Raw genomic sequence first — 25,811 nt, 5'->3', positions numbered from 1 at the left:
GTAAACATCCCATTATTAATTTAAAAGCTTCTTTGAAAAAAAAAAAGAAAGAAAGAAAAAAACTCTTTAGATATTATATTTTATTACAAATAATTTTTAGAATTTAAGGAAAAGTCTTTAAAACTACCTAATGTTTGTTCTTTTGATAACTCCAATTAATTTTTTAAATCCTTTTTATTAAAGATGTGTTTGGGTTTTGTTTAATTTTAAAAATGAGTTACTTCCGAAAAAAAATTTAATCGAGATGTTTCAAGACTACTAAAAGCATTTTAAAAAAATGTATTCTAAACTATATAACTTTTATTAAGACAGTTTAAATAAAAATGTTTTTTTGTTAATTTTTTGTTAGTAAAAGGTACTTAGGAGAGAATCAGTTAAATTTATAAAAGAAAAAGTTAATAATAATAATAATAATAAATACACACGGTTGTATAAAAATAAGTAATACTTTTTGGTAGTGTTAAAAGAATTAGGATAAATAAGTTCACTACTTGAGAACTTCAACAATTGTTTTGAATAGATTTTACCGTCCATGTTAATTATCAATCAACTTAAAAACTTAAAATGATGGGATCATGACAAATTTAATTATATCTATTAGTATTATGTCGAAGATTTACATAAAAACCCAATAAATTAAATAAGAACTAATATCAACTAAAAGGATTAGTCAATAACATAAAATTTATATGGGTCATCCAAAACAGAGAACTTCATGCTTTGATATGTGCCAATTCATTAATCAATCCGAATGTGTCCAAATAAGCCTCTTTTAAAGAAAACAATTAAAATGCGTTTGGGGATGAAAAGAGTTATAGAATAAAAAGATTATAATAATCATAAGATTATGATAATATTAATGTTATGATAATAAGTTTTTGGGAGAAAAATTATTATGGGTAGTGTTATGGTAATATGTGTTTGGGGGAAGTAATATGAAAGGTAGTATTATGATAGTATGCATTTTGGGGGGAGAGATTATGATAGTAGCATTTTAATAATATGTGTTTGGGGAAGAGTTATGATTATAGTAATTTAAAAAACAATAATAGAATTTGAATTGGGTTATTTGGGTAGGGTTGTAAGAAACGAAAACAGAGGAGAAGATAGAGTTATTTGAGAATTAGGATAACTCTAATTCCTATTTATCATAATCATTTGGTTAAACACGGTTTGACTCAATTTCCTAACCGTTTTCCCGCTAAAACTTCACTCCCTTTAAAATCTCACTCCAAACACACCCTCAAAGTATAAATTAGTAAAAGACTTGACCTAGAGAAATGGATAAATAGAAGAGAGACGGAGGAATAATGTATCAAACAGGGTGTTGTTTATGATATAAAAAATGTTATAAGCTAAAAGTCTATAATTTGTGTACACATGCAAATTGTGGTAGGAAAAAGAGGTTAAATAATATGGACGTCCAATCTTTTGATTTTTTGTTTTCAAAAAATAAATCTATAAATACTCATTTCTACTAATTTTTTTTTTTTTGTTTTATTATCTACATTTTATTGGTATTTTAAAAAATCAAACTTAAAGTTAATTAACCCATTTTTAAATTTGGCTTAAAACATCAACCCTTCTGCTCAAAACAATTATAAGAATTGAGAGAAAAATGAACTTCTCAAAAGAAAAAAAAAAAAAAGAATAAAGAATAAGAATACAGAAAAAGAAACAGGTACCTTTGCACAAAAATTGCGAGCTGGATTCCATTTGATGTCATTGTAAGGTTGGATATAGATTTCGTGACGCAATTGAAGAATGAGAGGGGTGAGGGGTCCCACAAACCGCTTCCCATATAAATATGACATAGGTAGAAATGTCACTCTTGTGTAGCATAAAAACCCTCCGAGATTCAAAGGAAGTATTTTTCCAAACATCCAAAGTTCTGGAGGCATTGGGTTTGTTCCCTCCCACTCGTAAACCCCCAAAATCTACACACACATATATCATAATACTTCTCATTCATTAATACTAATACTTCTATTGACCATATTTCGAAATTTAGTCTCTAATTTTTTGACATCTAAAAGTGTATATCATTATCGTTAGTTGTCATTTGGTATATACACCCTTTAAATTATTTAGAGACTTAAGGAATACAAAATCATCTCAAAGTTTGAATATTTTTATATATACATATACATATATATGAAAGAGATGTACAATACTCACAGATAGCCAAATCTTTCCCCAAGAAGGGATGTAAAGAGCACCTCCATGATCCAGAATCCATTTTCGACCTCTATCACATGCTTCATTATCAGCTTCTTCTCCCAATAAACGAAGTTGAATATAGTTTAGGACAGTACAAAGCATGCAGCTTTCTCCCACGATGTTTAGTCCCCATCCTCCATCTTGGTTCTAAAATAATCAAACATTTAGAGGTTGTTTTCTTCATAAACATCTTAGATTTACCATACAGTGGAACATCTAAATGATCGTGGTTGTTTTACAGTATCATAAAATATTTCGACAAGTGGACATTTTCGAATATCTTAGAATATCCAAACGGAGGACATCTACGTTTTGAATTCTCTTGAACCATGAGTTTTCCAAAGTCCCAAGTCAAGGAAATCCTTATTTTACATTTTTGTTCTTTTGTTAATTATTTTATTTTACATATATATATGTATAGATATTAATCTCATTTGTCTTGTATAATTAAAATAAATACATACAATCATACAGACAACCATACTTACATACGTACATACAAACATACATACACCTATATATTTTTTGTTATGTCATGATACTTACTATTTCTAATCAAATATTTAAATTTAAATTTAAATTACTATTTATTTTGATAAAAAAAAACCTTAAATTATGATATATTATTTTGTTGGAAAAAATAACGTGCAATATAATATGGTTATTTTCAAATATAGTAAAATGAGCCAAAATATTTACAAAATATCAGTCTATTTATGAAGAACTGTGATAGCCCAAGATAAACTACTATTTATGCTTATTTGAATCATGATAGACACAAATAGTAGTCTATCTTGATTTATTGTGGTCTATATTATAAATAGATTGTGATATTTTGTTATATTTGTAAATATTTTTAAAAGTTTGATCATTTAAAATAATTTTTTAATATAATTTAATTTTTTTTTTATTTAAAAAGTGATTCAAATTGATCAAAACAAATAAGTTATAGAAGTTAAAATAATTAAATCCATTTAATTATAAAGTAATATATAGTCATAAATGCTTTTTTGGAATGTTAAGTAAATTTAACACATTCTGGAGTAGAAATACGTACAAAACAAATACAATAAACAAAAAATTTCCAAATAGTTGAAAAACTATTCTTAAAAAGTGATCATGGTAATCTAAAGAGACCGGACATCAATAATTTCATATATCTAAATTTTCGAACCTCTAAGATTTCTGTTATTTACATTTCAAAAAAAAAAAAAAAAAAAAAAAAACAAACAGTTCCTCAAGAGTTGTTTGGTAACCGCTTAACTTTTAGTTTTTAGATTTTGAAAAACGTATTTGTTTGATAAGCAACTAAGTTTTATATTTTTTTTTTCAAATTTAAAAAACGTTTTTGAGAATGTAAAGAAATTTTATAAACAAAGAAAAGTCGTTTTGAAAAGAGGTTTTTTTTTTTCCAAAAGTAGAACAAAGTACAAAAATATTTACATTGTATGGAATAATTTTGAAAAAGAAAAAATCTCACAAGCCCATAACGTAAAATAAAAAAATTCTCTGCAATTAATTGGTCACACGCACGCGAAAAAACGATCTTGTATCCAGTTTAAACGATCTTATTCCCTTATACCTAGTCTAAACGATTTTGTACTAATTCTAAATGATCTTGGTACACGATTTTGTACCATTGTACATTCCAGTCTAGACGATCTTGTACCAAATCTAAATGATCTATTAGTGATAGTGGTATATTTCTATGTACGTGAGATAGACAAATGATCATTTAGATATTGGTACACGATCATATAGTGAAATAAAAAAAAAAGATACAATACTTGATAATGAAAAAATAATGAGGAAAAAAATGTTGTTTTTATGAAAAAGATGACATCGAGGATGAGAGATGATGAAAAAGGAACAAGTTCTGAAAGAGAAGAAGAAATTTTGGAATTATAGGATAAATGTAATACTCATATCTTCTACCCCATTTGCTTGTTAGAAGTTAAGAGGTTAAGCTTTTGAGTTGTCCAAGAGTCTTGGGCTAAAGCAAAGATCTGGAGATAGAAGTGTTCAAACTCGATCTTGCTCGGTCGAGAGAAAAAGGTAGAGAAAGGTAGAAGTGAGAATCTCGGACCATCCTTGAGTAATATCAGGTGAGATGGAAAACAGAGAGCAAATCCTGATGCTAAGGCAGAACCATCTCGGTGCTGTGGCAGATCGAAATGAAAAACATAAGGGTTTTAGAGATGGGTCTCAAGCCATCACGGGATCGTGTTCGATTGAGAATTGGAAGCAGAAAAGCAAATTATTAGGATTCTTGGACATGATTTAATTTCGGGCATGTTCGGTTGAGAAGGGTGAAGATCTTAGAGGATCTCAGACCGATCTCCATCAACATCACTTAAAAATTTATACTGCGCGAGGTTAGTGTTTTTCGGAAGCGAGGAGGCATTTTAGATACATCAAACTCTTATTTCTCTCATTTATCACTAATTTTACTTCAAGAGCAAAGTAGAGAGAAGAAGTAGAGAGAAGTTGAGTTTCCTTGCGAGACTGAAGCTAAAGCAAGATGGTAGTTCTTTAATGCCAAGTTTCAGTTGGGTGTTCAATAAAGAGACATCTTAGAAGTCAAGGGTGTTGCGAGTTTAAACTAAAGAGGAAGAGTAGAGCGTGAATTTAGATCCAAGTAAGTTTAAGTTTCTCCTTCCTCGTTTAAGAAGTTTAAGAGCATGTTTGTTAAGTTAGGGCTTATTATTTTAGGCTCTAGATCTATTTGAAACTCGTGTGGAGCTGGGACAAACTTGAAGAATCGGTTGTGAGCAAGTTAAGACCACCCAAGGAGTTCAAAGAAAATCAAGGGTAGTAAGAAAGAGTTTTCTTGAGTAGAAAAGGAAAAATGTAAGAAGTTGAAGAAGCTTCCTTGAGTTGGAACCCAAAGTAACTTGATATTTTTTTATGATTTTCAAGGCAAGAGGAAATAGGACAAATCTATAAACCAAGAACCTAGCCACAAGTTGTGAATGACTAAAATGAATTTCTAAGCTCGATTAAGAATTTACGTTTTAACACATGCTTTGAGTTTAAGCATTTGAATATGCTAGCTAGATTTATAAAATTATTTACAAAGCATGAGTATCAAGTTTAGAAAAGAATGATGAGAAAACATGATTGAATTAAGTTTCTAAAGTATGAAAATTGAGAAATGTTTCTTAAAACATGAGATTTATGAGAATATGTTTAAATCCTATATTTCTGCAAATATTTGAGCAAAGAAATTATTTAAAGCAAAGCTAGATTTGAAACTTGCTTAATGCAAGAGTTTTTCATAAGCATGCTAACTTAAGTAAGTTAAAGTTTTAGCATGAGATTTTTTAATATGCTTAAGTCTATACCAAGATGTCTTGATCTGATAGAAACCTTATGGGGAAGATTATTCTATGCATAAAGATCATGTGATTGAGGGTATTCAATAGATGCCTAGAGTTTCCATCACATAAACAAGGTAAAAGATGAGGGCCTCTACGGATGCCTAGAGTTTCCATCTCATGATAGGCTATAGCGAGATTATAAGGTGCTACTGGCGCCTAGAGTTTCGTCTCCAAGATATTGTATCGAGGGATAGGGTTTCCACACCTAGAGTTTGTCCCTTATATACAAGTAGTTCAAGGTATAGCAAGAAAGAAAAGAGAAAAGTTAAAAGCTATGTTTGAAGAGAAAATTGTTTTGCTAAGTTTATGTATATTATTTTGCTCAAAGTTTTCATTATCATGCTTTGTTTCAAAAGTTGTCACTCATGGGGATTTATAGCTCATCCTTTCAATGCTTAATTCCCTTACAGGTAGCTATCGTGGTTCTAGTGCTTGTTAAAGCTCTGCCTACTTTGTTAGAAGTTTGATTAGATTTTTGTACGGCTCATTCCATGCATGCATGATAATTTGTAATTAAATTAATAGAGGACTTATTTGTTGTTGTCTGTAATAGACCAGTATAAGAGTTTGAATTTGTTGAGTTTTGTTTTGTCTTGGTGTTGCCATAGTTGAAACTCTGAACTTAGTTTTATCTATATAAGATAATGAACAAGTTATCCATAGGTTGGGTAAACCTGAAGATGTTTTGTAAAATATTTAAATTATTGTTTTCAAGTTAGACTTTTTCTTCCACCTTTCCATCTTCAATTTTTATTTTCCTTTCCATTGTCTTTTTCTCTCTTTTTTCAACAATTTTCTTCTATTTGTTTTTCAAACTGTTATTTGGTACACGATCTTGAACCAAATAACAGTTATTTGGTTCAAGATCATGTACCAAATATAAAATATCTATTTTTCTTTTACTCTTTTCCAAACTATTATTTTATTATTTAACATCGTATGCCAAATATAAAAGATCGTGAAAAAAATTGTTAGAATATTGGATAGCCAAATCTAAACGATCATATACAAAAAATATCCAAATCTAAACGATCGTGTAATCTTAACAAAATTATTTAGAATTGGATAGCCAAATTTAAATGACCAAATCTAAACGATCGTGTACAAAATTTAAACAATTGTGTACCAAACAATCTTGAAAAAAATCATTTAGATTTGCCTACCCAAATTTAAACGATAAATATAAACGCTCATGTACCAAAAAATAGACAAATCTAAATGATCATGTACCAAATAATCTTGAAAAAAATTGTTTCAATTTGAATAGCCAAATTTTAACAATCAAATTTAAACGACCGTGTAGAAAAGAAGAGTTAAATCTAAACGATTGTTTACCAAATATATTACGTGCGGTGGGTACCAATAAACACAGACATTTTTTGTATTTTTCATTGTGAACTTGTGAGCTTTTTTCATTTTCGAAATTGTTCTATACAGTGTAAATATTTCATTAAATTTTTTAATAGAAAATTGGATCAGATGACAAATTTTTTTTTAAAAAGCTAACCCATAGCACTATTTTTTTTCCATATTGCAAATATGACAAATATGACAAATAATTAGATGTATTACATGACTATCAAAGAGCTATGAGAGGGTTATTCAAAGGCTATCTGCTTTTAAATTTGTTATTTTTGCAATTTAGAAAATGTATTCACACGATCTCTATTATCATAAAATTTTTTGCTATTTTTACGGATGTCTTTTAAAAAAAGACCCCTTTTATATATGTAAATTAACATTTTGAAAAAGGGTTTTTATTTATTTATTCATTTTTATTTTTAAACATCCATTTGTAGTTTATATCGTCAAATTTAAAATTGGGGCTTTTGCAAGAATAGCAAAAAAGTTTATGAAAATAGAGCCTGCATCACTACAGCTTTTTAAATTACAAAGGTAGCAAATTTAAAATCAGATAACCATCTGATAGTCTTCTGATAACCCTTTGATAGCCCTCCAATAACCCTTCGATAACCGACTGATAGCCATCATATTCGTCATATTTACAATAGGTAAAAAAAAATGTGATATGAGCTGTTTTTTCTAATTTTTTTTGTTATCTTATGTAATTTTCCTTTCAAATTTACACATACGTGTCTACAGTTGCTCTATTCCCCTAATGCTCTTAGTACGTGAGTTCGAATACCTACTTTTCAATTTCATTTTTCATTTGTTTGGTTTTTTGTTCTAATACTTTTTACTATTCATATTACACTTATTTCCTTGCTTGTTTTCAAAACAAATTAAAAAATTTACAAATATCGAGTCTATTATCACTAGATAGTCATATTGTTACTATATTTTTTAACATTTTCAACATTATTTATCATTTATAATAATTATCGTATTTTTAGATTGATTTTTATTTTTCGCTTTAATAAAAAATATATTAAACTTTATCCTTTTGCTTTACTTATTTTCATTTTATAACCAATTTAATTTTAAATGAAATCTTAAAAAACAGTTATGGCTAATGTGTATCGCTTAATGAGACACCCTCAATGATATGGTTTTTATTCCAGAGATTTCATTATTTGAATGCCTACACAAATAGCTTTTTAGTATGACTTTTTTAATAACCCCATAAACATACATAATATAAAACCCCATTTGGGACTCCAACTAAAAGATGGTCAAGTGAGTTATTATAACTAAAACTGCGTTAGGGTCATCAACTGTGTTTACGACTATTTATAACCTACAATTAAGTACATAAGATACTATCTTAAAACCCTTTGGAATAGTATTTATTTTCTTGTTACTCACCCTTTGATCTTCTCTTTCTTACTATTTTGTTTACTATTTTTCTATACAAACAAAAATAGTTTAACACCTAAAAGATAAACTATTATAATCCAAATTAATTAAAATTGTTTATATTTCAAATGCTTATTATTGTATATATAATGCATCGATTACTATAACCTGCTAACTATAATAACCAACTCAAAATTTCAAATGTTCTAAAGAGTTGTATGTCCTAATTTTCCTTTCTCATAATCTATCTCCTTCATATACAATTACTCACACGCTGTTCATGGCCATTGTAGATGAAGTGATGCATTCATAAGTTACTCATTTGTCTTACTGCGGAAAGGTTTGTTCACCACAAATTTTTCACAAAAGAAAATAACATTAGTTTATGTGTTTTAGTTAACTATCTTTAATGTTTCTTTTCTCTAATCTAGTACCAAATCTAAACGATCTTGGTATACAATCTTGGTACCAGATCTCGATGAAATGATCATGCAGTAATATCCAAACGTTTTTGGTACAAGATATTGTACCAAATTTAAATAATCTTTGGACACACTCTTGTACCTGGATCGTTTAAATATTGGTACACGATCGTTAGATCTTGGTAAATGTGCACTTAAATCTATCACTTATCTATCCGTGATAGATAGTGATGTATCTCTCTCTATCGGGGATAATAGATAGTGATGTATCTCTCTCTATCGGGGATAGATGATTGATTGTTTAGATCTTGGTATATGATCGTGTTGTGAGAAAAGAAGAAGAAATAAGAACACTATACCTGATGATGAAAAAAGAATAAGTGGATAACAGTGAATATGAGATATGACAAAGAAGGAAGAATTTCGAGAAGAGGAGATGAAGAAATCTTGAACAAGAAGATGTGGAAATATGAATAAGGAGAAATAATAATATGAGGACGATGCGCAACAAAAAATAATAATATAAGTAGTGCACTTCATCCCACTTTTGTTTTTCTTTTTCTTAATTTGCTTTGATTATTGGTATGTGAAGCCTCTGATTGTGTGAAGCCAATTTTTTGCAGGTACAAAAATTGTCCAGAGGATTTTAGAACAAGAATATTAGGCTTTGGGGGTTGTATTTTTTAACATCATTGTTCGTACAAATTGTTCTTCTTGTATTTCTTTTCATTTTTTTAGAAAGTTTAAGATCGATTATGATTTTGATTTCGTTCTTATTGATATATTGTACTTTGTGATTTTTATTTGATATCATGTGATGTTATATACCACGTCCTATTTTAATACTTGAATATTATTGAGTTGCAAGTAAACTGAAAATAAAAGAAATGCATGACCAAAAAATATTTTTTTTGAATAATTAAGAATATCGAAAGAGTGAAGCTAATTGGATTTAGCCCATATGAGTTCAGCTGATAAACTGACACTTACTAGGTTAAGGACTTTATGATTTCTTTTCGATTGTTTTTTTTATTTTTCATCTTATTTTCGTTAGTAGACTTATCATTTAGGGTTCACTTTTTTTTTTTTTTTTTATTCTCATGATTTCTATTTGATTATCATTTGATTAATACTTTTTTTTTATTATTTTAAACTAAGTTATGTGAAAAAGTATAAGATAATTATATAATAATTAGATGACTCACTAATTTACCAAAATAAAAGACTTTTTAAATGGTAATTAGACGAAAATTAAACAACTCTTAGAAATTACTATCTATTATACTAAGAATCGAGCGTGGTAAATTCTTTTTTTATTTTCTACTCAACAATATGAAGTTTGATACATAAAAAACCCAAAATTTCAAGTCAAACCTTGAGAAATAGTAATTTGACATTCAATATTGGCGAAAGAAATTAAAGTCACGTAAAGTTAAGGAAACAAATAAATTTATATACGATCTATATCAAATACCAATCAAACAACCATTATTAGATAAAAACTAAATATATGATAGCAGTTAAATAAAAATCAATATCAAATAGCAATTAGACGTGTCACAGATATAAACTACCCAGATGACAATAAAAAAACAATCAAGTAATTAGATGATCATTAGAAGGTAATCAAATGACTATCTCATAACGCTAACTAAAATTGAAAAAAAATAAATTAAAAGGTAATTATATGACAATCAAAAAGGTAATCAAATACTATCTCACAAGACTAAAAAAAAATAGAAGATATTTTTATGACATATAGCAATCAAATTTAATACATGAACTCATGAATCAATGAGAATATATTCTGGACTTTTCAGTTTCATTTCCTGATTTGAATTGAGTTAGACGTTTAGTTTTTGCTATTTTGCAAAAACTATCAAACCTTTAAGGCATAGATTTAATTATTTCAAATGTTTTTGATAATCTGGCAATGGCTCCTCGTAATCAGGTTTTGAGTACCATGAAGATAGCTTATGACTTCACTAAAGAGAAACTCAGGTTGTGAGTCATATAAGAATTTGTGTGACATTGTTTTGCCTTTTCTATAACTAGAATCTAAAGAGAAACTTTCTTTTTGTTTAAGAAAATAGAAATCAAATTTCTTTATAGTTGGTCTTATTTTTGTTACTAACTTTCTCAAATTTTAATATAATTATCTTCTTTTTCATATAGGATAGAAGTGAGAGTTGTAAATATACCAAAGTAAAATTGCCTAAACTAAACAAAATTTAGTTTCTATAGTTCTGAATCATAAACGTACTAATTTTAAACTTAATTAACATTTATAAATGAAATTAATTAATCATCCAACCATTTTACCTGATGACAGTATGTATAGCGAAGGATTTCCTTTCGATACTCTTCTGTGAATATAATGCCAAGATGTCCTGTAATGTACAATGCAAATACCTTTTTTCCCTCCCCACAAAAAGGTTATTATGTTTGCATTAAATTAGAAAATTTAATATGGATAAAAAGTAAATGGAAAAATATGAATTAATAGATTAATAAAGAGTACCAATGGAGGGAAATAAAACAAGGGGCCAGAGTTTTCAGCAGGCCAATGGCCATGCTCACTTTGTAAGGCTGCAAACAATTTTGTGGCTCTTCTCACTGCATTCGTCGCTGTTTCTTTCCTTATTCTTATTTTCTCATCACCATCTCTTCCTTCATTCACTCTCACTTTGGGAATTGTTTGTTTAAAATTTTTCTCTCTTAGAAACTGCACCCTCCCAGCAAAATAAAGAAAATTAATTATATACAAACTATCTCTTCCATCTTTTCTAATTCAAACTAAATTTCCTAACTCTTTGCTTCATCGCATGATAACCAATCATAGTAGCTTTTAAAAACCATTTTTATCGATTGTGTTTAAATAAAGATAAGATCTTTTAAAAACGATTTTTTAAAATTGACCATTAGTGTTATTTTCATCAACAATTTAACAAAAGTCTAACCTAATCGTCATTGCATCACATGGCTTCAAACACTTTTACAAGTATATCAAATTATTATTGAGTTCATTCAGTAAAATCGTGTTTTTAGATAGAATAATATAATACTCCTTAGAATAATTTCATATACTCTAAACTAATTGATTACGATCAAGAGCAGCAATCAAATTTATTTTATACAGAAGTGAAAAGAGAGTACCTGAAATTGCCAAAGGAAGTCGCTGCTGCATGGGACATTGAAGCGATTGTGGTAATAATTAAGACGTGCTTCTTCTACTTGAGCTTGTTCTTCATGAGTGCCTTCATTAGCCTTGAAGACCCATGTTTGTCTTCCCACAAAGTTATTGGAACTGAACAAGTAACTCTCATTTTCTCCTTTTCCCATCTTAAGTCTCCACATTTTCTTCACTCCTCTCTTTCTACTCTCTCCCTTTCTACACAATTTTCTTCTCTCTATTTATAAATACGCTATTGCATAATTTTCCAAACATCATCTATTTTAAGAGATGAAGAATTATTGGTTGCTTTCTATGCCACACCTATTTCTTATGTTAGCACACTTTATGTTAGCTCATTCAAACGTTCCATCACAACTAATAAATTTGCTTATATATTTTTTGTTGGATGATTAAAAGTGATGTGTTAGATTGTATGGAATATCAGTATTATTTCATTGATGATTCATTCATAATAATGACAGATTACAGCCCTATATATAACCATATTAAAACACACTAAAGGAAAGAATATACAAGAATAATATAATATTTCCTAAGAATAATATTTCCTAAAAATACTCTAATTATGTCAATATGATGCATGGACATGAATATAGCCTTCAAGTAATTTATATTTTAGTGAGAATTAAAATGCACTTTTGATCTATATATAGAGTTTAGGTTTGGTTTTTTTTTATTTTGTACATAGGTTTTAAAATATTTAAAGTTTTTTTATTTAAATTTATTTAATTTGTAAAAATTTGAACTTAAAGTTCTCATAAGTAGACTTTCATACATTGACGTTGACTATCTACTAATTAATTTCAATTAATTATGAAGTAAAACGTTAAATTTATTTTAAAAGTGACAAAAAATATTGAAATGTACTTAATTATATAATGTGTTTCATAAAAAATAGTACAACATATCATATTTACTGGGTACTAGTTGGGTTGCACAAAAAAATGGTATATAACATGTACTCACTATCTACCGGTCAAAAAAATTATTTGAAAGCAACATATGGTGCAAGAAAATTTAGAATATATGGGTGTTCTATATTATATGATCTGTTTGTGGACTCTAGAATTTTTCTTTTCCAAATGATAATTATTGCTAACATGGCTATCATAATTATTGGAGAAGTACTTATACAGCAAAATATAGCAAACTTTCGTGTGTAATTTAAGAGTTAATTGTACCTACCAGACCACCTAATAAATTCGCGCCCCAACATCTACGTTCATATATCAATTTAATGAATGGAATGACTGGTGCTCAACACTACTTTTTCCTTTCTTTTTTGGAAAATTGAAGTGGAGGGTGAGTGCAATTATTTTTATGAATGTCATACACTTTTTTATTTTCAAATATGATAAAAAAAACAATTCCAACTCCATCCAATTTTACAATTGATATACATAATGTACACATAATACAACGGATACACCTGCTATATATATTACAAGTTTTTGGCTAATAACATTAGGGTAAATAAATCAATATGACATTTTTGTAAATAATTTGATCTCTATAAACTTTAAGACCAAAAAACGTGAAACACATTTTTAATGGATGTTTGGGGCAAGAAATTAGTACATTATTATAGTCTTAGGTTATTATAGTTGGGTTATGTTTTTGTGTTCGATGTGTAGATTAATTTAGTTTGGATTATAATAATATGTATTTGTGGTTAATATTTTTACAATAACTATATGTTTTTATTGTGTTTTTATAATGGATAACCTTTTGGCATAAAATATTAACAATATAGAAAAAAATGTTTAAATAAAGAAAATTGCCTCAAATGACAATTTTTTTAGAAAAAAGCAGTCTATGGCATTTTTTTTTTTTTTTTTTTGCATATTACAAATATGACAAATATGATGAGTAATTAGATATATCAAATGACTATAAATGGCTATCAGAGGTCTATCAAAAGGCTATAAGAGGATTATCCACTTTTAAATTTGCTACTTTTACAATTTAGAAAATGTAGTGACATGAGCTATATTATTATAACTTTTTTTTATTATTTTTGCAAATGCCCCTTTAAATAATTTGCAAACATAACAAACTTTTTTTTTCTTTTTTATCTATTCTTAAAATACCCTATTTTAAATGAAAAATATCTCGCGCAATTTTCCCCTCATCATCTGCAACCGTCATCTCCATCTCTAACATAATTGTTTTCTCCAATTTACGATATTCTCCTCATTCTTGTAGTCCATTTTCTCAAATTTCTCCATTTTCTCATGGAAAATTGCACCAAATAGCACAAATTAGAAAATAAATAAAATCTATAGCACAAGGAAACAATAGTTGCGAAAATGAAAATTTTTGACCAGCCATATGGTAAATTTTATAAAAAATGCAAATTTTGCCCTTCAGTTTCCTTCCTCTCATGCTATCAATGATGGCTTTTATCACTGATATCATGCTACTAGTGATGGCTTCTATCGACAACATCATGCCAATATGCCAATTTGCCAACATGTTCTCCATTAATTTATCATAGCTTGAACTTGGAACTTCTAAACAATATATATAAATATTGATAGCATAATCCAAAATCAATGATTTGTTTCAATATAAAAAGTTGCAACTATATCAATTTCATTTCAAAACTATATCAACTATATTTTGTTAACATTGTGATTTATAAAAGCTGAAGCATTACAATCAAAGGCCAAACAAAAACATAAAAATAAACATAAAAATCTATTGTCAAACAAAAACCTATCAAATGTCAAACAAACACCTAATTATTAAATTTGTAATATTATAATATCGAAGTTTGGAGTGTCATCATTCCATCTTGGAATGCCTTGAAGCTTTGCTTGGAGACGTTTTTTTTTTTTTTTTTGTCTGTTTTGGACTTTTTGCATTACTAAAATTTTCTATGTTGGTTTTATTCACCTCTTCTCAACGACAAGCTCTATATTTTTAGCTACAACTTTTGGTCTATATGTGTTTTTATACTGTTTTTAAGAGTCTTTTCAATAACTTGAAATCACTTATAGGTTCCTTATCCCATCACTTTTCTTTGTCCATTTGTGCTAAAAACAAACAACCACATATCTATTAGTAGATAGTATCAGTGACATTCTTCTACTGTTTGCGACATCATTGGTACAAGATATTAATGATTGCAATCGATAACACATTTCTTAAATTGAAAGTTAATATGTCTCTTTAGTGACTATCATTGATAGAAGCTATTGCTGATAGTCTCTAAATTGATAGCAGTTCTAAAAAAAAAAAAAGGCTATAGTTGATATCATCTACCAGTGATATAAACGCTAACAACTATCAATTATTATAATCGATACTAGCTATCACTGATAGCTTTCAATTTGAGAAATCAAAGAAGAACACACTCGTATTTGTGGCAAATAGAAAGTTGCTATTGATAGTAGCTATCAGTGATAACAACTGATAGCAACTATCATTGATATTCATTAATTTTAACTATCACTAATAACTTTCAATGTGAGAAAATCTAAAAGAAGTGTGCATACAAAACAACATTTATCAAATTGAAAGTTGTCAATGATAGCATCAATAAGTGATACTCTCTATCATTGAAATGCATACATAAATGCAAAATGTAGAAGTTGAGATAGATGAAACAAAAAATCTTCATTGATGATTAAATTAGAAAAATGTATTTAATTAAGTTCTAGTACACAAGTTTTTCAAAAGAACTAAGTACAGACTCAAAACCAGTGACTTGACTCTTCTCGCTTAGCTCTACATGCTATGCGACGTAACAGTGACCACTATCAAATGATGTGATTACAAAGGCACAATAGGCGATCAAGGCTACAAGTTCAACATAGGATATCTTTCGCTACCTTGGGAGGGGGGGGGGGGATAAAACAAAATATTTAAAACTTAGATGAAAATACCTAGTGAGTTAGATATTTTACCATCACCCTTTTATTTATCAAAATCACTTCAATCGTCGTAAGCATTTCTCCAAATCAGGCGGTGTAAATAGTCTTTAATGTTATCGAGAGATAGATTTTAAACCCAAATCATTGTTAAACCATTTATCATAATTCTCAAAGAATACATTACGTTTCAGTTCATTCATCGCAGTTCAAATCACGTCGTATATATTTTGCATGCATATTTTATTACATCTTTGTAATAGTTATTTTAGTAGAGCATCTTATCTTAGATCACATATCAAGGATAAGGCATTCTGATCGCATAGGGTACAAAAGATCATTTCATATTAGTCTTATCGAATTCCATGCATTCTTTATTATTTTGTCACATTATCCAATCCATCATAGATTTAATTTATTTTTAAGGCATAAACATTTTGCGAATTGAAAAACATAAGGTAAATCACATAGCTCATGGTCTGAAGGAAAATACATTCAAGAATTATAACAAATTTTGGAAATCATTTTTATTTTAAAATCAATTAGTAAGTAGAATCACTCACACTCAACAATTAGCTAGCTCATTCGTCTGGCTCCTAGGCCAAGAATTTTCTTGTAAATTTTCTGTTGATAATCAAGCTTTAGTGAATTTCTGGAAACTTTCGAAATTTCCTCCATTATTTCGTCACTCAAACAATACTTGGTACAAAAACAATCCTAATTGGTGAGTTTCCTTCTTATTTATAAGCTTATCTGATGACATTTTCAACCTAGAAATAATGACTTCTGTCGGCGGTGAGAACGGTCCAATCACAGGATGCCACGTGTCTCTAGCAAATCTTTATCCCAAATTCACATTGGGTGACGATGTGAGACCCGTTCCTTAAAAGAGGGTAATTTGGTTAAATGATCATTTAAGAATGTAAATGATCATGTAAGAAATTAAACGATCGTGTAAGAAAAGCTAGACGATCGTGTAAGAAAGACAAGACGATCGTATAAAAAGGAAACAATCATTTAAAAGGATAAACGATTGAGCAAGAGGATTGAACGATCATACATAAGGCTAAACGATTGTGTAACAGATTAAACGATCGTGTAGAATGCTAAACGATCGTGTAGGAGGTTTAATGAGGTTCTCAGAGTTAATTATCAGATCAATGAAGTGAATTCCAGGTGTTTTAATATGCGAAGACTCATAATTTAGTTAAATAGAAGCTGACAAAATCGTAGGAGTTTAAGGAATGACTAATCCAACCTAGGATTAATATAAATAAGAGAAGAGGACAAAAGGAAAAGATAATTATTCTGAGATTATACAAAGAGAAAGGCTAAAGATCATTAAGTAAGAAGAAGACAAAAGAAGAGTGTTGATCAAAGAGAGGACTTAAGCTTAGTACAGTGAGTGATTTTTCAAAAATATTTATAGATCTTCAAACTTTCTTCTAAAGTTATATAAATTTTTATTGATGTTTTATACATGATTGTTTACAAAGAGATTTGGAATGAAAGCTTATGTTATATGTTTCAAATGAATGTGAAATTGTGTCCATACCATTAGTCTTTTTCTATCAATGAGCTAACTATTATGTACATATACCAAGTAAAGGCAACTATGGGATGAAAGGACCACATGGCAGTGACAAGCTGGTTAATACGTTGAAAGGAGCATATTATACCTAGCGACTTAAGCAATAAGAAATGAACCAAGGAAATCCCAGGGGATTGCTGATGATTGTGAAAGGACATTACAGTGGTCTTTGTGAGGGATGATTCATGTTCTTGGTGGAAAGGAAAGAGGATGACTAATGTGTGTTTTACTTATTGTGATTTATAAAAAGGAAGCGTTGAGCCTATGTTATGAAATGAAAATATTTTATGAATTGTAGTCCTAAAAGGTTTTCAAAAGCATCACTCACTAAGTCTTTTAACTTATATTTTATGTTTTCTCTCTCTAGGTTGTAAGAGGTGAGCAATTGTTTAGAAAGGTAAGCAATCGGGTAAACAAGTAAGCAATTGAAGGTGAGCAATTATTTAGAACAGTAAGCGATCGTGTTTGAAAGGGTTATTGATAAGGGCTAAATGATCGTTCAATGAGATACATGATTATATTGGAAACCTAAACGATCGTTGAAGGTTGAAGACTTTGAAGGCTTTTGGCATTTCTTTGTTAAACTCTTATTGTGAGAAATTGTATCATGTTCTATTCTATTGTAGAAATTTTTGGATTTAAGTTAATTAGAGAAGTTTACTAATTTTATTTCCACTGCATGGTATTTATTTATTTAAGTTAAGCATTTTGAAGCAGGTCGTGAAAACTTGGTATTAGAGCAATATGTTCCTTAGGAGCTAAGGATTTAAGTTCTTTTGTAGGAAGGAATGTAAAACCATGTTGCCAAGAAAAGGAAGGAATAAATCAAAGAGAATAACCGAGCCTACAATGGATTTAGAGGCTCATTCGGTGAACCCTGATGCAAGGAGAGATCAAGAGCAAGCCTTGTATGATAAGGTTGCTTAGAGGTTAATTGATGTCTTGGCCCAACAGCTCGAGAAGAAGTTTGGAATAGAAAAACTAAAGGCATTGGGAGCATAAAATTCAATGGGGCAACGAATCCTGAAGAAGCAAATAAATGAATTTGAACATTGAAAAAATGTTTTCGAGTTATATAGTGTCTCGAATAAAAAAGAGTTGATCTAGCGGTGTTCCTACTTCAGAGAAGGGTTAAGGATTGGTGGATGCTTGCAGAAAATAGAAAAGGAATGGTTAGTTGGGAATAATTTAAAGAAATATTCAATCATATATATTTCTTTAAGACTTATCGATATGAAAAACGAGATGAGTTTCTCCATCTTGAATAAGAACTTTTAGTTGCAGATTATGAAAAGAAGTTTACAGAATTAATTCGATATGTGATGGGAATAGTATATATCAAGAGAGAGAGAGAGATGTAGGTGATTAGAGAATGGATTAAAAGTAGAAATTAGAACGTTTGTTAAAGTCATCGCAGTACGCTATGATTAGGCAGAGTTAGTAAACACAACTCTGCGAGTTGAAAGGAGTTCGAAAGGAAAAAGAATAGGTTCGATGGTAAGTGGAGAAGAAAGAAGAGAAAGTTTGGAAGGATTTTATAAGAAATCTAAATTCAACTCTGGTCACGGATCGCGTTGGGGTGCGATCAAGGACAAAGATATAAGGATTGCAGAAAGAGCCACATGAGAGCTTGCAAATGAAGAAATACTATATATTTCCAATGTGGTGAAAAAGGGCATTACAAGAATGATGCCAAAAAAGATTAAAAAAGGTGAAAAAGGACCAACTCAAATTCAAATTGGGGTTGCATTCCATTTGGTCTAACAACCTTCACGGAAAGATTCTGATTTAGACAAAGGAAAGAGGGTTGTAAATATAGAATTTAAGGGTAGTAAAGAAAAGAAAATTTTGGGTCGTTTAATTTGTTAAATTTAGTTTTTCTTTATCATGTAATGTAAAAATTAAGTTGTAATCAGTAAGTTTAAATAATAAAGTTGATATTTGTGAACATTTTGTGTAAGAACTGTTATTCAAATTTCAAGGACGAAATTTCTAAAAGTAGGGAGAGTTGTGAGACCTCTTCCTGAAAAGAAGGTAATTTGGTTAAACGATTGTTTAAGAACGTAAACGATCATGCAGAAAATTAAAGAATCATGTAAGAAAAGCTAGACAACTGTGTAAGAAAGACCAGATGATCATATAAGAAGGAAACAATCATTTGAAAGGATAAACGATCTTGTAAGAGAATTGAACGATCGTGAAGAGGCTAAATGATTGTGTAATAGGTTAAATGATCGTGTAGAAGGTTTAGTGAGGTTCTCGGGATTAATTATCATATCAGTGATGTCATGCCTTGCTCCAACTATCACTTCATACGACCAGATAGGGGCGTGTTATAAGACATCCTTTGTGTACTTCTACGCGAGATGACGCGCCGAACGCCTTATGACCGAAATAACTCCTTCTCACTTATCTCATCGCAAAGTTCTTTACTTAAACCTTAGACATCTCAACTCTTTCAGTGCAAAACAACTCTTAGACTTATCTTTGTCACGTAGTACTTAATCCTTAGTTCTAAACAACTTTTAGCTTCTAGGAGATATGCACAAAAGATCATGCAGCAGAATAAATAAACTTCTTCTCTTTATTTAATTAACACTCAGAGTTCATAAATTACAAGTCCATTCCTTTTTCATGCAGGTATGAAAATAAAACCAAGTTCTATACACCTATCTTCTTCCATCATGGTGCTTCTCTTTGCATCAAGATGTTCAAGAGCATAAGACTCATTTTCTTTCTTTGCCACTTTAGTTGCTTCGTTGAGGCGGAGTATCTAGAGGTGCAAAGTCCTCATTTCTTTCTTCAGATCTGTTGCCCAGTAACCCCAAATTACAAGACAACCTTCAGGGCTTCCTTTCCCTACCTCAGTTCTTTGACTCTTTTGCTCTATGGGCTTGGCCTCACCAACCTAGGTATGCACTTGCCTTCCCGTTGAACTGAGTTTTGGGCGTTAAGAAGCGAAGTTCTTACAACCAGCTCTTTAAACACGAGGTAGGACGTCACGGCTCTTAAGCTGCACAAGTTTACAAAATAACCCTGTCTTCCTTCATTTACTTGGTTTTTACATTTATGATTCATTATTTACTTGGCTTTAATGCCTGACAACCTGGGGAGGGAAAACTTAAAACGTAAGTCAAATGAACTTAGTGATCGATAAGTTTGCGAAATACATTTAGGGGAATACAATAACTTTGGATATAACTACAATAAGGTTAATGCACAAAACATAAGGATTTAATCGCATCAAACCACAATTGCAATAAGCACGATAAGTTCCATGCACTTAAGTCATCACACAATTCAAAATCATTATCGAGACCTGGGATTCTCCCCTCGCATGGACATGAGATTCACCTTCTACCAGCATCACACGAGTTACCAGGGATTTCCACTGGCGTCTCGCTACAATCTTTTCTCAGACCTGGTATTCACATTCAACCAATGTCTTATACAATATTCCTCGTCTAGATCTTGAATTCACATTCAACTAGTAACCGACGCCAATAACACATAACAACTCGCTTCGACCTAGGATTCTCCCCTTGCCTGAACTTGAGATTCACCTTCAACCAATATCATGCGAGTTACCTGGGATGTCCACTAGTGTCTTGCGATACGCTCATCTTTCTCACATCATGCAATAATTACAATCAGCAGACAGAAAGGTTAACTATCCAGCTTCCTATCATAAAACCACAACAGTAACAATATCATGCAATAAACATCAACGAAAGAATACTTTCAGTCAATCATCAATAGGATACATTTTTCACTTATCAAGATCACAAACACAACATTAACTATTTATGAAAATTATTTATAAAACATTGCCTCTATTAATGAAAGATTCACAAATAATTTGCTTATGAAAGTTACTCAAAACAATCATTTGTTACAAAGATCTTTTACAAAGGCACTTGTTTTATTTAAGAAGAATCACTCACACAAATACTTAGCCTCAACTTCTTCCTTCTCTGCTTTCGACTTTCTCTTCTCGCCTAGCAGTTCCCTCGACCAGTCGTTCAACACTCAAAGCTTTCTCTTGTAATCTATTAGAGTGTTCAACATTTTCGGAAACTCCTTCTTCCTTCGGTCTTGGGCCCTATTTATGGTGTCCTTTCACATCCAAAGGTCACTTTCACACTTTACATGTGTTACTTTACCAATTTGCCGCACCATGCAGCTAATCCATACTCAACACATAGGCCAGATATCAGTGATGATTAGATATTCCAATGAGACGCCAACCTTATCTCCTTGAAAAGTTAAAACCTTTAATCGCCTGACTCTCTTTATCACCTTGGGAAACAACAGACTTTTACTTTCCACAACAAGTTGTCTAGTCATTTCAATAGGACACCTACTTCTTCACCACACTCTTTTAGACGTAGGTACGTCTTCCTACATTACTTCACTAAATGCCTAGCCCTTAGCATCCAATGCATGCTTCTTCCTCACCAACTATCCTTATCGCTCACTTACCTTATGCGTTAGAACTTATATCCAACATTTCTCTTTGTTTCGCTTTTCATCCTCTTGCATCCTTCCTCGCAGGATGTCTTATGCTTACTTATCCGAAATAACTCCCCAGCAAGGCTTTCTTTCAACAGAACTCCCTTTTCCCAGATCAAGGCCTCACAAGTGACGTGGATTCCAAGAGTCGTAACATGTGAAGACTCATAATTTAGTTAAACATGAGATGGCAAAATTGTACGAGTTTAAGGAATGACTAGTCCGAGCCGAGCCCCAAGCCGGACCAAGCCCCAAGCCGAACCGAGCCCCAAGCCGAGTCAAGCCGCGAGCCGAGTCAAGCCGAAGACCGAGCCGAGCCGAGCCGAACCGAGCCGAGGATCGAGCCGAGCCGAGCAGCGATCCAAGCCGAGCCGAGCCGCGAGCCGGCCAACCCAAGCCGCGAGCCGAGCCGAGCCGAGCCGTTCACCTCCAAGCCAAGCCGAGCTCCCTGTTCACCGAGCCACCTAAGATATATTTTCCTCCCTCCACTTCGGGTCATGGTGAGTCTTCGGTAAGGATTGTTTTTGATGAATTCCCTAATGTTGCTATACCCGATTCGAGTTGAATATTGGAATAAGCTTTGGTCCTATTCAGGGGTACCCTACATAACAGTCTAGTGGTTTCGTAGAACGCACATATCAGTCTAGTGCTCCCGAAGGATGCACATATCAATCTAGTGCTCCCGAAGGATGCACATATCAGTATAGTGCTCCCGAAGGATGCACATATCAGTCTAGTGCTCCCGAAGGATGCACACATCAGTCTAGTGCTCCCGAAGGATGCACATATCAGTCTAGTGCTCCCGAAGGATGCACATATCAGTAAGGCACACTACCCCATAGATGAAGCTAACCGTTACTCCTCAGTCCATACTAAACCGTCTACCACAGTCATACCCCATCAACACTCATATTACAATTTCGCCATAGGCTTTGCCAGTCAGATAGTACAGGTTTAAACAACTACACCCTCAGTTGCCATACGCGTTTCCAATTCGCACACCATTATGGTAACCCCTAGACCCAATCAACTAATCAATCAAAATCGAATTCACTGTTCTTCCCCGTCCAAACTCCATGATCAATGTCCAGACCAATGACTACCACGTACCTAACCGTAACTTCAAGGTCCATCGACATACAATTCCAATCTACCACGTAGCCCGTTAACATAACCACACTATACCGGACATCTAGCATCGGGGTCTACTAGCAAGAAACTCCTTATACCCGATAGCGCACAAGTTACAACTAGCGGTCGCATTACTCTTACATCAGACAAGAATATAATAACAATGATTAAAAGTCAAACACACATATATTTATTCCGTACAATTACTAACGTGTAATCCCCTGTGGACTACTACGTTTCCAACCTCGCTCCGAGGTCCAGTAATAGGAAAAACCCTTACCTGAAACTCGGTTATGCCCCTCGATCGAGTCCACGCTCAACGGATCCACCTAAACGAAAACACGAAGGTTTTAATCGAAGATACTAGTAGAAGTCATTTTAAATGATCCTAAGCGACATCCGTTAACTTACCCGAGGAAAGGAAAACTATCTCCAAACAAGCCTGCCGCAGAACCCGAGAACTTAAACGTCAACTCCTTAATACCTTCAAGGGATGAAAGATAGGACCAAAGCTGATTCCAATATTCAACTCGAATCAAGTATAGCAACATTAGGGAATTCATCAAAAACAATCCTTTCCGAAGACTCACCGTGACCCGAAGTGGAGGGAGGAAAATATGGCTTAGGTGGCTCGGTGAACAGGGAGCTCGACTTGGCTTGGAGGTGAACGGCTCGGCTCGCGGCTTGGGTTGGCCGGCTCGCGGCTCGGCTCGGCTTGGATCGCTGCTCGGCTCGGCTCGGTCCTCGGCTCGGCTCGGCTCGGTCTTCGGCTTGACTCGGCTCGCGGCTCGGCTCGCGGCTTGACTCGGCTTGGGGCTCGGTTCGGCTTGGGGCTCAGTCCGGCTTGGGGCTCGGCTCGGACAAGGATGGCGGCTCGGCTAGCTCGGCTCCACACAGCCGGCTTGGAGCCGGTTTAATTTACACACCACCCGGCGGCGGAACACACGGCGACGATGGCAGAAATGGCTTGCCCGGTTACTTACGTAGATGCTAGTAATACGACGGCCGACGCCGTACCACCGAGGCAGAGACGGCCGATGGCTGGCCGTGCACGCGGAACCCAGAAGAAGAACGGTCGGGGACGGCTGTCGCTGGGTGCTTCCCGTCGGTGATGTGCGGATGCAGAAATGGGCGGTCGACGAAAGCGTGCGGATGGCGTCTGTGTTCGTCGGCTGAAGAAGCTGAAGAGAAGAAGAAGAAGAACGGCGGGCGTCGGGCGGCTGTCGGGCGAGGAAGGGAGAAGAAGAAGAAGAAGAAAAATTTCACGGGGGGGGGGGGGGGGGGGGGGGGACGGCGCGCGCGGTAAGTTAGGGTTCTTTTTTTAAAAAATATATATATATATATATATATATATATATATATATATTAAGTTAAATAATAATAATAATAATAATATTTAATAATAATAATAATAATAATAATAATAATATAATAAATAATAATATTAATTAATACTAATGTAATAATAATGTTAAATAACAATAATAATAATATTAAATAATAGTAATAATAACAATAATAAATTATAATAATAATAATAAAAGATAATATTAATATTAAATTATATATATAAAGATTATAATAAATATTAATTACTATCATATTATTATTATATAAATTTACAAATATTAATTTCAGAATTTCAGAAATTAATCCAAAATTTAAAATTCCCGAAAAATTATATAAAACGGTAAAAGTTTACCTCGAAAATTCGGGGCGTTACATTCTTCCCTCCTTAGGGAACTTTCGTCCTCGAAAGTTTTATTCCTCGAACAGAGCGGGATAACGGGACCTCATGTCATCTTCACGCTCCCATGTAGCCTCTTCTACCCGGTGATTTCGCCATAAGACTTTAACCAGAGGGATTTCTTTATTCCTCAACGTTTTCACCTCTCTAGCAAGCACCTCAACGGGTTGTTCAGCATTGCTCAAGTTTTCATCAATCTCCAGTGGCTCGTAATCCACTACATGGGATGGATCTGACACGTACTTCCTCAACATAGAAACATGAAACACATCATGAACTGTCGAGAGTGATGGTGGCAACGCCAAGCGATAAGCTACAGGGCCAATCCGCTCCAGAATCTCAAATGGCCCAACAAAACGGGGACTCAGCTTTCCCCTCCTTTCAAATCGTAAGACACCTCTCATAGGTGCTACCTTTAAGAACACCTTGTCCCCTACCTCAAATTCGAGATCCTTCCGCCTCACATCTGCATAACTCTTCTGCCTACTCTGAGCGGTATGCATGCGTGATCTAGTCTTCTGTATCGCTTCGTTAGTAGACTGAACTAACTCAGGACCCATCAATCTCTGCTCACCCACCTCACCCCAACAAACCGGGGATCTGCAACATTTACCGTACAAGGCCTCAAATGGTGCCATGCCAATAGCAGCCTGATAATTGTTATTATAAGCAAATTCCATCAAATGTAAGTGGGAGTCCCAGCTACCTGGAAATTCCAATGCACACACTCGCAACATATCCTCTAAAACTTGGTTCAGACGCTCAGTCTGACCGTCAGTCTGTGGATGGAAAGTTGTACTAAAGTCTAACCTCGTGCCCATAGCAGTCTGCAAACCCTTCCAGAATTTGGAAGTGAAACGGGCATCTCTATAAAAAACAATCGACACTGGCACTCCATGTAATCTCACTATCTCCGACATGTACAGTTGTGCCCACTTACTAGCAGTATAGGTGGATTTACCCGAAACGAAGTGCGCTGA

At 32.5% G+C, this 25,811-nt stretch overlaps 1 protein-coding gene across 1 annotated transcript in view; it reads right to left on the bottom strand.

The window, feature by feature from the left end:
- LOC103503335 (beta-amyrin synthase-like) overlaps positions 1 to 25,811 on the bottom strand; it is a 97,005-nt gene that overhangs the window by 11,942 nt on the left and 59,252 nt on the right. Inside the window, exons 1-5 of the mRNA XM_051090039.1 lie at positions 11,936 to 12,147; positions 11,301 to 11,504; positions 11,102 to 11,191; positions 2,179 to 2,367; positions 1,686 to 1,937 (exon numbers count right to left, since the gene is read on the bottom strand). Of these exons, the coding sequence (XP_050945996.1) occupies positions 1,686 to 1,937; positions 2,179 to 2,367; positions 11,102 to 11,191; positions 11,301 to 11,504; positions 11,936 to 12,136 (936 nt within the window). The 5' untranslated portion in view covers positions 12,137 to 12,147. Of the gene's footprint in view, positions 1 to 1,685; positions 1,938 to 2,178; positions 2,368 to 11,101; positions 11,192 to 11,300; positions 11,505 to 11,935 lie in introns of the transcript that reaches the window.

Source organism: Cucumis melo, chromosome 9 (genome assembly GCF_025177605.1).
Source record: "Cucumis melo cultivar AY chromosome 9, USDA_Cmelo_AY_1.0, whole genome shotgun sequence".
Classification (NCBI taxonomy): Eukaryota; Viridiplantae; Streptophyta; class Magnoliopsida; order Cucurbitales; family Cucurbitaceae; genus Cucumis; species Cucumis melo.
The sequence above is the reverse complement of the archived record's forward strand: the minus strand, read 5'-3'. Positions and strand labels throughout refer to the sequence as shown.